Source organism: Pungitius pungitius, chromosome 3 (genome assembly GCF_949316345.1).
Source record: "Pungitius pungitius chromosome 3, fPunPun2.1, whole genome shotgun sequence".
In the NCBI taxonomy this organism is placed as follows: domain Eukaryota; kingdom Metazoa; phylum Chordata; class Actinopteri; order Perciformes; family Gasterosteidae; genus Pungitius; species Pungitius pungitius.
The window spans coordinates 10,985,097-10,998,634 of record NC_084902.1 but is presented as its reverse complement, the minus strand read 5'-3'; the positions used below and the strand labels follow the sequence as shown (position 1 = coordinate 10,998,634).

The 13,538-nt window shown below is 40.4% G+C and overlaps 1 protein-coding gene across 2 annotated transcripts; it reads left to right on the top strand.

The window, feature by feature from the left end:
• The first annotated feature begins 2,124 nt into the window (after positions 1-2,124).
• dyrk1ab (dual-specificity tyrosine-(Y)-phosphorylation regulated kinase 1A, b) lies at positions 2,125-13,520 on the top strand. 2 transcript variants are annotated; one of them, XM_037458516.2, is made up of 11 exons: positions 2,125-2,957; positions 6,336-6,532; positions 6,839-6,931; positions 7,052-7,240; positions 7,434-7,581; positions 7,687-7,973; positions 8,133-8,279; positions 8,637-8,777; positions 8,888-9,191; positions 9,339-9,463; positions 9,864-13,520. In XM_037458516.2, exons 2-11 carry the CDS (start codon positions 6,413-6,415, stop codon positions 10,449-10,451), a joined length of 2,142 nt encoding a protein of 713 aa, XP_037314413.1. In that variant the 5' UTR covers positions 2,125-2,957; positions 6,336-6,412; the 3' UTR covers positions 10,452-13,520. The 2 variants fall into 2 exon arrangements, with proteins under 2 accessions (XP_037314413.1, XP_037314421.1); XM_037458524.2 differs by lacking the exon at positions 2,125-2,957 and adding an exon at positions 3,626-3,826.
• The last annotated feature ends 18 nt before the right edge of the window (positions 13,521-13,538 follow it).

The window sequence follows — 13,538 nt, the reverse complement described above, 5'->3', positions numbered from 1 at the left end:
ACTAGTCCGGAATATAAATAAGATCAAAACTATTTCATCTTTAGAATTAAGAAGAGTCACAGCTATTTCTTGAGTATACTATAAGCACTTCCATACATAGAATAACAACATTATGTGCTAGACTTGGTTTTAAAGTGGTCATGTATTAATCTTGCAAAACATTGTTTTATTTATTTTGTACGTGCATAAGGGTCTCTGCAGTGGCTGCTTCGGTTTCTGTGCTGTCTTTGCAAGTAATGCAGACGGCTTTTGTGTAAAAATGTATGTTCAATCACTCATTGACAGCACTCGACCAACACTCTACATTAGAAATACCCTTTGACTACAATGCTAAAGTAAATACAAGTGAATTACATAGAAATAGTTATATTGAAAATATATGCAAGAGTATGTGTCAACCATTGTGCTACAAACCCTTGCTATTATTTAGTGTGTCTCTCTGATTGCTTTCTAAAGTGTTCCCAATGTTGTAGTCAATAGACCAAGCTTTTATTCAGATAATATATTGGTGTAGGTTGTTTACATAAATAGTTGGGAGGCAACCATGTATTATTGAATCATATTTTTGGTGAGGAGAATAGTGGAGCTCTGAGTGTGAGCGGGAGATATTGGCCAGTATGAATCCAGTTATGTTAACCCCTTTGTGTTGTCTTTAACTCACAGCTAAACTTAAGGGCTCATATTGGTACGTAATCAACTCTGCTTTTTAATCTCAAATATATAATTAAAGTATAGCCATTTTTCTCTCTGAAGGTGCAGCGAGCCTGAAAGCTTGAGCGCTCGCATCAGGCCAATGTACTTCCTTTCTGGTATAAACAAAAAAAATGTCTCAAATCAGTTGGAATTATATCTGAACTCTGCCTGCTGAGTGGACCAGAAGGAGAGATCACAGTGCACCTCATCTAGAGTCCTCACATACTTGATAGTTGATGGTAAGTTTTTGTATTGATTCTAATATGATCAGACTCAAGTAATCAATAAAGCAACATACATACTTACACTCAGTACCAGTCAAAGATTTGGACACCTTTTCTTAATCAATTCAATGAGAAAGTGTGTCAAAACTTTTGACTGGTACTGTACATCCTACATCCTATACATCCTGTGATCAACCCCGCGTCGTAAGTGAACATAGTCTTAAAATGTTTATCCGTCTTTCATGGCCGACAGTCCTAACCGCTACTGACGGAAAGTCTTCATGTTGCTTCCTTTGGTTTGAATTTTAGCCTCGCAAAAAACCCTATGGGGTTTGCACACAGCTGGCAGATGTCATAACTTGATCATTTCACTCAGTTTCACTCAATTCTTGTGATAAATTGCTACTAAATAAAAATATTCAATTAAAGTATTGTTATTTATTGTGCTGCACAAACAACGTGTAGAAGCCAATTGAAGTTGAAAGGCAAATTCTTTTTATAATTCAAAAAATACAATGAGGTTAATATGCTGACGAACTAGTCCGGAATATAAATAGTGATCAAAACTATGTAAATTATTGAGTTATAATTCTGCTTGTGCATTCCAGCCATTAACATTAACGGACAAAAGATGTAGATAAACATCTTTGCAAAAACATATTCCAAAGTTCCCTCTGAAACTCATCAAAGGCTTTACACAAACATTCTAGACAACATCCAAAGTTATTGTGCATTTTTAGTGCAAAATACAACAAAAATGAAATAGAAATATAGCCGTCTTTTATTAATATCTATATATAGGGAGAAAAGAAGGGTTTTGGAGTTGGTTTACGAGACTCTGTTGAGGTTGTGCTGATTGGAAATAGACAATGATGTATAGCAAATGTCTGTACTTTTTTCTGTGTTAAAATGTTATTAACAATTGGGCTATGGCTCTGACTGTAAATGAGTTTGGGTTGATCTAGTTTTCATAGCACTAAACAGAAAGATAATACGAAAAACCTTCTATGGTAGTTTTTTTGTAAAAATGCAGGCTTTTCCATAAACATTTCTTTTAGATGGTAGCAACGAGCCAAACACGGTTAACAAGACCGACAGGGACACCACTAGAGTTCTGCGTGTCCTATAATTCTGGCCAGTTAGATCTTATTCGTCATTGGTACATCCGGGAACTGAATTTTTTTTTGATTGACAGTTGCCATGGCAACAAGCTAGAGCATCGCCATTTTGTCAGGAGGTTTTTTTTTCCCAGCTCAGTCTTTTCAAATGTTCTCCCTTCCCGCCGGAATAATGCTGCCAGTGGATGTATATTTGACGTTTTTGGATATCGAAATGCGTCTAGTAGACCGGATTAAGAAGATCAAGAGGCCGACGTTTTAACATAACTGAAATAATTAGGCGGCGCCGCACTAACTCAGTTGTCCGTGTCTCTGGTCCACCGGGCCGGTTCACTGCGCAGGTTTGGACCGCGCGCCATTTTGTGAAAATTGACACAAAATTCTTAACCAAAATTATCAGAGGACACGGTTTCTGTTTCAGCTTTGAAATACTCTGGATTTAACTGTATTGTCGTAATCATCGAAGTGACCGACGCTAAATTTGCAAAGACACGGTAAAATCGGAATTTGGCACAACGTTTATTTAGCGGCAGCTAGAATTGTTAGCTTGAAGCTACAGCTAGCCTAGGCAGGTAGCTAATGGTAGCTGCGTTCATTTTGTAAACTAACGTTAGCTAGCCAGTTCGCTAGGGTTAGCTAGTAAGTTATGCGTGCTAGTCAACGTTAGCATGTTGCTTGCCATCAGCTGATGTTAACATTAGTCAAAGTTGCTTCGATCTCAAATGTCGTTCACCAAAGCTTGGGATATGAAAACCGTATTAGATCTGGCTGGCGATTTTTTTAGCTTGCCGATCTGAGGACGGGGATTGGATTTAACGTTAACATTACTCGCTAGCCGTTCAGGGAGGGGAGAATCTCAAGCTGGATAAGTTTCCTCATCATACAGGTTATTGGACTTTAAATGAAGATCGTGCCATCAGAGGTGAGCAATTGCAAAATGTTGTGTTTGACATTAGCCTTGATGTGTTAACATTTTCACGCTTTTGCAGCTGTATATGACATGTAACGTGAATGGTTAACAATGATGGACGCGACAGTGAAGTTGAGAATCGTAGCTTATGGTATGGCGGCTAGCTTACATATAGTGTTGGTTCCGACTCCACTGAAGCCAGCGCTCGCTTTCAGTCAGTGGGTCAACGGACAAATTATAATCTTAATCTAGAACAGGTTTCTATCTTGTTGTGAATTAGAGGGACCAACGGATTGCATGGGCTTGGACGGAGAGTCATGCTGGCACGGTGAACGGTACAGCTAACATTAACCGTGCGATATTAGACAGTGTCATTGTAAGTCACAATTTGAGAAGATGCCGTTGTGTTAGCTAACAGCCCCGTTGGCTGTATCGCGAATGCGATATCTTCTTGAACAAATATCAGCGTTAAGTGTAGTTTTTTTTCCAGAGCTGCTCTAAACGGGAGCTCACCTAGCCAACGTTAACCTGGCTAACGCCTGGTAGCTAATTTGGCTGACCTGGCTAATGGTTACCGCTGGGTTGTTGACGGACCAGCTGAATGGGCCCCACAACCCGCTGGCTGAACGCAGCGTCACTAGCTAACGTTAACGCTGGATTGGTGACAGATATGCTTGCTTGCCCCGCAGTTTTCACGGTAACGTTAACGACGACAACGTTAGCTAGTTAGACCGCTAACGGCAACGCGAGCCGGAATTACGTTTGTCATTAATACGAGGATTTGGAGGCATACACGGACAATATGTAGGAAGAGGAAATGCAAAATTAACACCGAATATGCTTTCTAAATTTGAACCATGACGAGATCTACCCCATCATCTGTAAGTACAGAGTTACTAGGGCACCGTTTTTATTCGCGGACGTTAGGCTCCGAATTGTTGTGGATGGGTCGCATTCGATCCAGATACGGAATGGATCTTATAATTTGGGCGTGATAAGATGACACATAGCTAAAGACCTCTGTAAAAAGCCTATCACTTATGATATGATACAGCTACTAATAGCATGCTAGCGGTCGTTATATTTACACGTTAAATAGGCCCCTCGATGCCGCCGTGAGTGGAGCCAGGAAAGGAACTGTTCATATGTCAGTACTGAAAATGAAGAATAATCAATCGTTTTGGACGTAAATATGAGGTAAAAGTGCGCTTGACAAATGGCTTCATTGTCAAATACAGCGTGACATTTTCCCTTTGGGGTTAGAGATTTTTAAAAAGCCAAATTCACTCCACAATTATGTTACTATGGTTTTAGGTAGTCAGTTTGTAAAATAGGCTCAAACCAAGGCCTTTTGTATTATTTATTCATTTGCATGATACATCAGCCTACAGTACTATACAGTGACGTTTTTTCACTAACTTGAGTTGTGATTTCTAGTTTAAAAAGTATTTTTCAGGCTATAAAATTCTTTATAACTACACTGTTGTAATAACTATGGGCATGCTGAGAGGAGATCCACAAACAAGTTCACAACAATATTAATCCTCATTTGTTTTTACTACTCTGTAGTCCGGGACACTGGGTGAACTATTCATCTTTTAAAAGTGTCACAATAGCTTTCAGATGTTCTGTGTATTCAAAATAGCATTGCCTGTGCATCAAATATTTTTAACAGTTGATCCAAAATGAGCTAGCTTTCATACATTTTCATATATATATTTTTAAATCCCCAAACTGCAGCCATTTACCCCAAGCACACTTTTCAAAGTTTTGGGTTGTCCACTAATCTCCAAGGGTCCTCTTTCCCTTCTTTTCAACAAAAGTTTCAGCACCATGATGTTAAATCTACATCAAGGATGCCCAATTATCAGTTTTTAATATTTGTAGCGGGTTGTGGTTTGCTGTTGCATTCTCCTCCCAGGACAATATGACATTTTACAGGTGAGGCTTTATCCAGTTTAGAGGCTATATATTAGGCCATAACCCTTTGGTGTGAAGTGGTTCACTTAAGATCTTATTTTGTTATTAAGCTGAATCAGCCACCAAACTCACACACTTAAGAACATTACAAAAGATAAGTGTCCAGGTTATTTATTAAAATATCAATTTAATGCACTTTGTTATATTATTTTTTATTGAAAGAGCTCAGAATGATTAAGAATTGTTTTCAGCTAAACAAGCATGAAAATAGACACGTAATAAAGATACAAGTCTTGAATGTCATAAAGTCTCAAAGTCATAAAATGAAAGCCCTAATATCTAATATTTTTTTCTATATTTATATATATATATATATATATATATATATATTATACTATATACAGTACATAACATATTTTTTTAAATGCAGGCTTTGACTCTGCTTCATCATTTTACAGCTATTATTTCTGTCATTGGATGTGTATATTTTTCCTTTTCCAAAGCTGGGTCAGCTTTCTAATGCTCTCGGATGGAGTGCAGGTTTTGGGCTGTGCAGCTATTTTGCTGTCAGGCTCTTGTGTTGAAAGCAGCGTCTAAGTGTGCCAAAGTTCAATTTTATTTCTTGTTTATTTCTTGTTTTCTCATTGGAAAATGGGAGCAGCTCTGCCCTGGCAACAAAAGTAGGCTATTTGCATACTGCGTTGTGATTGGTCTGTGCATTGATGGGCTTGCCAAATCACGCTGTATCTCTGTGGTGATAGGCTATGCTAATTAGGTGCTGTTGCTGGGATTCTGAATAGTGGTTACTGTGTAGCACTGGTGAATTGTGTTGTCTGGTGAGAGATGCTGATAGCTGCACATGCTATTTGATAATTTTTTTGGTACCTTGTGGCTTAAATGAAGAATGATTCACAGTATATTGTGGAGATGCTTTATTTTCACCCATTTTCACTGTAAACTTGCCGTTTTGCTCCTTTTTCTTCACAAAGGTTGATTTATTTTTGGTCTTTGATGCATTTTTCTTACCATAGATGTTTAACAAAAGAAACTTAGTATTTATCTGAGCTTACTATTGGGAATTCATTAATTAATCTTATTCTCAGCCTCTGAAGATCAGTTTGTGCTTTAAGTGTGAGCTTGATCATTTCACCATGCATGTAAATAACATAAATGCTTTGCATTTTGCGTATATACGCACAATTACTTTAGTTGACACATTATTTTGTCAAAGAATTTCTCACTCAACCAGAATATAATCCCCTTTTATATTACGCCCGTGCAAAAGGAAGCCAAATATTTTTTATGTTTTATTTTTAGGCCGTACACTGCCTCTATAGAAGAGGAACTACTGCTATTTATTTATTTTTTACACATGAAGATCATCAGCCCTTTCCCTCCTTTGTGTGTTTTGTTGAAAGGAATGTTGAATTAAGGTAATATGCAGCTCATGGCTGTGTTCATTTCTTCTAGGAGGAGAGACTTCAGCATGCAAACCTTCGTCCGTCCGGCTTGCGCCCTCTTTTTCTTTACACACTGCTGGTCTTCAGATGGCTGCTCCAATGCCCCATACGCACCAGCAGTACAGTGACCGCCACCAGCCAAGCACTGACCAATCTGTTACGGTTTTACCGTACAGCGACCAGACACCACAGCTCACTGCCAATCAGGTACACTAACTCGACGCTACCCCAGCAATTTGCAGTTCTGTTAGTTTTAATGTTGAGTGTTACAAAAATTGCAATATTTAGTGTGATATGAAAAGATATACCCCGTCTTTTCTGCTGTTACCAGGCAGAGTAGCTGCTTGTACATGTTCAGTCTAGCCACTTGGAATTGTGCAGTGTCTTGTTTATAGATTTAATAAATTGCTTCTGAGATTCATCGTAAGCCCTGCTACTTAAAAAATAATTCTGCATATTGTCGGTTATTTGTGTTTTCATGAAATTTTGTGACTTTCACATTTGATTCTTCAGAGGCACATGCCCCAGTGCTTTCGTGACCCAACTTCAGCTCCCCTGAGGAAGCTCTCCATTGACCTTATCAAAACATACAAACACATCAATGAGGTTTGTTTTGATTTTAACTAAATACCTTTATCTAAATAAGATTTGTAATCTTATTAAATGTAAGGGACATGAAACCTGTTCAAGTTTAATCATTTGAATTGTGTATTTGTTATTTTATAGGTGTATTATGCAAAAAAGAAGCGACGGCACCAACAGGGTCAGGGTGAAGACTCCAGTCACAAAAAAGAGCGGAAAGTCTTCAATGATGGCTATGACGATGATAACTATGACTACATCGTCAAGAATGGGGAGAAGTGGATGGACCGCTATGAGATTGATTCCTTGATAGGAAAAGGATCATTTGGACAGGTGCTTATTTATAAGATACACAAACAATAATTATACACACATACACAGTAAATAACAGTAATATGTTTAATATACTTGCTGAAGAATTTTTATCTGCAGTTAACTATAGAAATCTTGGTGTTTGTTGTCAAATTAACAGTTTCCACTGACTTGTCAGGGAGGGTAAAAATATTCCTTGTGTTGGCGTCTGTAGGTTGTGAAAGCGTATGACCGTGCAGAGCAGGAATGGGTTGCCATTAAAATCATCAAGAACAAGAAAGCTTTCCTCAATCAAGCCCAGATTGAAGTGCGCCTCCTAGAGCTCATGAACAAACATGACACCGAGATGAAATACTACATTGGTAATCCACTCTTGGAAGCTACTTGAGATCTGATGAAAGGTATACAATCATTTTAAAGGCTCTTCTTGTATTTGACTAACACGGGTGTGATCGGATTTTCTGCAGTTCACCTGAAGCGTCACTTCATGTTCCGGAACCACCTCTGCCTCGTGTTTGAGATGCTCTCCTACAACCTGTATGACCTTCTCCGAAATACCAACTTCCGCGGCGTCTCACTCAACCTCACCCGGAAGTTTGCCCAGCAGCTATGCACGGCGCTGCTCTTCCTGGCCACGCCTGAGCTCAGCATCATCCACTGTGACCTGAAGCCTGAAAACATTCTTCTTTGTAACCCCAAGAGGAGTGCCATCAAAATAGTGGACTTTGGCAGCTCATGCCAATTGGGACAAAGGGTATTTAGTGCCGCTTTTTTTTCTTGTCAGCAATAAAAGTAATGTATGCAAGAACATCTCTTGAGAAGTGTGGGCTAGTTGTTGCCTCGGGCCGTCAGGTGTAATGAAAAAGTAAGTCAGAGATTACAAGTCTGACTGTCCAATGCTCTCTTTTTGTAGATATACCAATATATCCAGAGTCGCTTCTACCGTTCCCCAGAGGTGCTGCTGGGAATGCCCTACGACCTGGCCATTGACATGTGGTCCTTGGGTTGCATCCTGGTAGAGATGCACACTGGAGAACCTCTCTTCAGCGGAGCCAATGAGGTATAAAGAAAACTAAAATGCTCTTTTTGTAGTTCTAGTCGATAGTGTAACTGGCATGGGGTTTATTTTAAAATGAATTATAGTTCCCCTGATGTGCAGCTTACAAATATCACTTAGGCCTGGAAGATTGCGACTGAATTTCCCAAACCTAAAACAAATCACATAGCAGTCGATTGTCAAGTCCTTACATTGTTTCCTGGTCATTTTGCCCCTTTGCCTGATCCTAAATGTTCTGACAGTTAAGACAGAATAACATTTAATTTCATTTACTGCATATATAATCTATTCAGTGTACGGTCTTCAAAGTTGCAGATGTACGAACTGTTATACTAACTTTATTAATAACTTGTTCCCCAGGTGGACCAGATGAACAAAATAGTTGAGGTTCTGGGTATCCCACCTAATCACATAATGGACCTAGCCCCAAAAGCCAGGAAGTTTTTTGAGAAGCTTTCAGATGGTACATGGAGTGTTAAGAAGACCAAAGATGGCAAAAGGGTGAGCACACTGTTCTGTGATAGTAGTGGAAATCAAGGTGAATTGGGGTTGCTGTACAGAAGCCTTGGCAGAGTAAATCTCTTAATCTTTGTGTTCTCTGCTTTAAACAGTATAAGCCCCCAGCCTCTCGGAAGCTCCACTCCATCTTGGGTGTGGAGACAGGGGGTCCAGGGGGCCGGCGGGCGGGGGAGTCTGGCCACGCTGTTGCAGACTACTTGAAGTTCAAGGACCTGATCCTCCGGATGTTGGACTACGACCCGAAGAGCCGCATCCAGCCCTACTATGCCCTGCAGCACAGCTTCTTCAAGAAGACTGCGGACGAGGGGACCAATACAAGCAGCAGCGTGTCCACGAGCCCCGCATTAGAGCAGTCTCAGTCTTCAGGAACCACCTCCAGCACCTCCTCTAGTTCAGGTGACTGACACCTGAAAACTCAACCTTTGTGTAAATCGTTGGAAGAAAATGTTTGAATCAGCTGTTAATTTCCAGGTTAACCAGAAATTGCGTGACTACATTTATCTGTTTGCTGAAGGGGTATTGACACTTTTGTTTAACCCTCAGGAGGATCATCTGGGACGAGCACCAGTGGCAGAGCGAGGTCAGATCCTACCCATCACCACTTGCACAGTGGAGGACACTTTGGGGCGGCGTTGCCTGCCATCGACAGTGACAGCCTCTGCCCACAGGTCAGTAGGATGCCCAGGACCTTCTGTAATTCTTCCTGATACTGTGATGGTGGTAATACATAATTTGAATGTGATTCAATGTGAATTACTTTTTTGTATTTCCTTCTTTAGCATTTAAGTAGGAGCCAGCTCTTTTTATGTTAAGTTGTCATAATAAACTATGTTGTATAGAACAATGAAATGACAATTTTTCATGCTGCTCGATTGACGTGTCATAGTAACAAAATACAGCATTAACATTCAAATTCAGTGACCCGTCTTGGATTTTAGTACTGTAACTTGTTCTCTAATTTTGGGGTTATTATTTCATGATCATAACAGTAAAACAACCCCTGTTGAAACGTAAAAATTGTTGCAGCCAAAATCAACAACTGACTGTTGACTTTTTTGACCGTGGCAGGCAAGACAGCCTTACCCACCCCCGCTGGTGTGGGGAGGTGGTGTTGGACAAGAGTCCGTCCCCGGAGAGACTCACCCAGTCCAGGAGACCACCTTCCACGTTCCCCCTCAGCACCCTAAGGCCCTGCATCCCCACTCGCATACTCATCACCACCACGGGCCGATGATGGCTACACGACCACGCCCGCGCCACTACACCTCCCCGACACACAGCTCCTCAACACAGGACTCCATGGAGGTGGTTCATGGCCATCTGTCCATGACCTCCCTGTCTTCCTCTGCCTCCTCTTCCTCTACATCGTCCTCTTCCACTGGGAACCATGGCAACCAGGCCTACCAGCTCCGCCATTTGCCTCCCGGAGCCCTTGACTTTGGTCAGAACGGTGGGCTGAGCATGGGGCTAGGTGCCTTCTCGAACCCGCGGCAGGAGACCGGCATGGCGGCGCACCCTGCGTTCTCCATGGGCACGAACACGGGGCAAGCCCACTACCTAGCGGAAGGCCACCTGGGCATGAGGCAGGGCATGGACCGGGAGGAGTCTCCAATGACTGGAGTGTGCGTGCAGCAGAGTTCTATGGCCAGCTCGTGACTGCACTGACATTTGGCTGTGTGTTCCCCCCTGTGCGTCATTTTTAAGGTGGTGTTTTTTACTACAAGGTGTGTTGAGAACAAAAGCTGCTCACGTCAGAAGGGAGATATCACTGAACCGCTACTACAGAGAAAAGGCTTTGTTAAAAAGTATATATGTAATTTTCATCCGTTTTTCTTTTGCAATCATTAGGCACAAAATAATACTGCGGAATAACCATAGTGAGATTGAGACATCCATCTTACCATTTCACCAGTTTCATGTAACCACCAAGTAATCACCATATGGTATTATGTGGCAAAATCTTCTAAGGAGCAAAGTTTGACGCTGTTTTGCAGGTAGCTGTTGGTGATAAAATGCTTGGCGTCCTTTCGGTTCAATCTGTGGACTGCCTGACATTATTGTTCCACTGGTTCTTAATTATTTTGCCCTTTTTTTAAGTGAAATTTCTCGTAAAAAGCTGCTTGTAAATCCTGTAGCTTGACAATGAGGGGGAAGTGTTTGCGGTGATATTTCTTGTTGTTGGTCGGTTTTGTGTAACTCTGTTAAAGGGGAGCACATAGCAGTGGAGTCCCTATAGCGTGTGCTGGCCCGGGTGGAGAGGAGACCCTGTAGGTGGATACTGACGCCAACTGGGGCAAAAGAGAGGGGAGCGCCACCCCTCAGGCTGAGAGGCCCCGTAGTCCTGCGAGCTGCAACCCGGCCCGGCACAGATGAGAGCAGCGATGGGCTCCGGAGACGAAAGGATCCAGCCCTGTTAAAGGAAGACAGTCAGTGGCTGGTTCTAGACAACCCTTTGGCCTTATGACTCACGGACTTGGAATGGGATGGAGCTGGACATTTTCATTTGAATTAAGATGGCTTTTCTCTATTTTTCTCTAGACAGCCCTTAATTCTTTAAGGAAATAAAAACAACTTAGAAAAGGTAAATAAGAATGGTAATTTGAGGCCTTTCTCGACAAAGATTTCTTCTTCAGCAGGGCCCCACATAACAGGGTCTTATTGTACACAACAACCTCCTAAACATTACTTCCTTAAATCTTATTCACTGGTTAAGGATTTTGCAGTGGAAAGAGCTATCTATTCCAGAGTCTACCCTGTTATGTTTTGTTATTTTTTCCCTTTTGCATGTAGTTCCTCATCAGAACCACCTGCACAAGTCTCTCCATCCAAAACATGGAAACTGAAGAAAAAAAATGAGTTAAGTGACTGCCTTTTTTCTCCTCAAATTATGCTGTGAATTTTACAAGAATTTATTTTCCCTTTGGATATGTTTTTATACCAAAGCAGTTGTTTTATAGCATATAGGTGTCTGTAACCAATAATGTAGCAGTTCACCACTTTGACGCAAAGTTTATCAAGATCTTATTTTAACGTCAATACAAACAGCTGCAATATATTACTTTAGCAAAACTGGAGACCGTTGTTGAGACCGTTGGCTATTGTGTATTCTGGCCAGATTTGTTTGCAACGTTTTACCAAAACTGTTTCCATATTAATTGGTAGATTATTTTGGGAGTCTTTTAAAACTTTGGTATGTTAGAGGACTTGGTAGTTACTCTGCAGGCTCCGGAGTAGCAAGATAGAAGCTGATGGTTTAAAAAAAAAAAAAGGAAAAAAAAAGGAGACTAATGCGTTCTATTTCTGTGTCGTTGTTTTTCTTTTGCCCCCCACATCATACTATTTCAAAGGGTTTTGCTGCCTTTCATACATCATTTGGTCAACTTGGCTAGCCTCTGCTGTAAAGCATGACTTAATGTCATTGTCTTGGCAGGGTAAGGATAATTGTGGCAAATCAGTTTGTTGAATAGTATCTTTCTGATTTGGTAGGGCAGATCCCTCATGATTGTTGTCCTAATCAAAGGAAAAGGTTGTCCGTGAGCCCACAATCACATGCTTTGCCTAGGCACAAATGCATGTCCTCAAAACATTAGTCAATAACCAGATTCTTTTATTTTATTTTATTTTTTTTATATCAGGGACTTTGAAGTGCTTTCTTTCTTCTGTTGCTCATTTTACCAGCTTTGAAATTAAACAAACACCTGCCCACAGCCACCATTTAAATTAAGGGGCAGGCCACAGGTCATGCTGTTGCCATTTTTAAGGAGAAACCATCATAAGAGACCATGCTTGGTATTTCCACAAACACAAATGTAAAGCTACCTATATGAGATTGGGGTTTTATCTGGATGTCAAGGTTAATTGCAAATTTGCAATCATTTTTCATACCCCGCCGAATTTGAGACATTTAGAAATAGCCAGTGGTTTTATTACTGGCACTCATACTGGTACTAAACATTCCAAAAATAAAGACTGAAAAAGAAAAAAATTGACTGCAGTGACTCGTAAGTGTGCGCCTATTTCAGATCATGCTGATTGACCTCTTATTTAGAGCAGTTGTCATGAAATGCAGCCCCTTTTTAATAGTTGAAATAGAATTTATGTATATATTTATATTTTTTTAATAAAGGAAGTATAGAACTCACTACCTTGCTCCTGCTGGTATGTTGATTATGTTTGTCAATTTGGTGACCATTCAGTGGGCAGGAACTCCTGTTTTCTTAGTGGCAAAACCTTGCCTTTTGGCAAAGGTACTTGACTACATCAGGACAACACTATGAGGTAGGGTTTGAATCAAACAGGGAAAGCTAGATCTTCAAACCTTAATAATTTTCACAGGGTATATTGTAAGTGCATGTACATCACAAACCTTACTTTTTGGTTTTAAGAGAAGCACATGGTTGAAAATAAGGTTCCATCTTTCATAAGCCTGGTCAGTTTGTGGGTTATACACAAACACGTATACTTGTCAACATATCTGAACACCCAACGGAAGTTGAAATCCTCTTATTTAATTTGGATTTATCCTTGTCATTTTTGATTTAACATTTTTTCACTTTTTTTGTACATGCAACATGCACTATAGAATTGAACAGCATGGGGGAAAGGATAAGTCCATGTATCCACAGATTGTAAGATCTAGTCAAGACTTTGCTGTGTTTATGACAATGCCCTTTGTATTATATTAAGACGGTCTTATGTATGATATATAAAAAGAAGTTAATTGAATTCCTCTGCGTGTCTTTA

What these genes read in the sequence shown, in the direction of transcription:
- dyrk1ab (XM_037458516.2), top strand. Translation starts at nt 6,413, where the DNA reads ATGGCTGCTCCAATGCCCCATACGCACCAGCAGTACAGTGACCGCCAC. An exon ending in TCTTCAGCGGAGCCAATGAG is followed by an intron (nt 8,280 to 8,636) that starts GTATAAAGAAAA and finishes CTTGTTCCCCAG; the next exon opens with GTGGACCAGATGAACAAAAT. An exon ending in AGACCAAAGATGGCAAAAGG is followed by an intron (nt 8,778 to 8,887) that starts GTGAGCACACTG and finishes TGCTTTAAACAG; the next exon opens with TATAAGCCCCCAGCCTCTCG.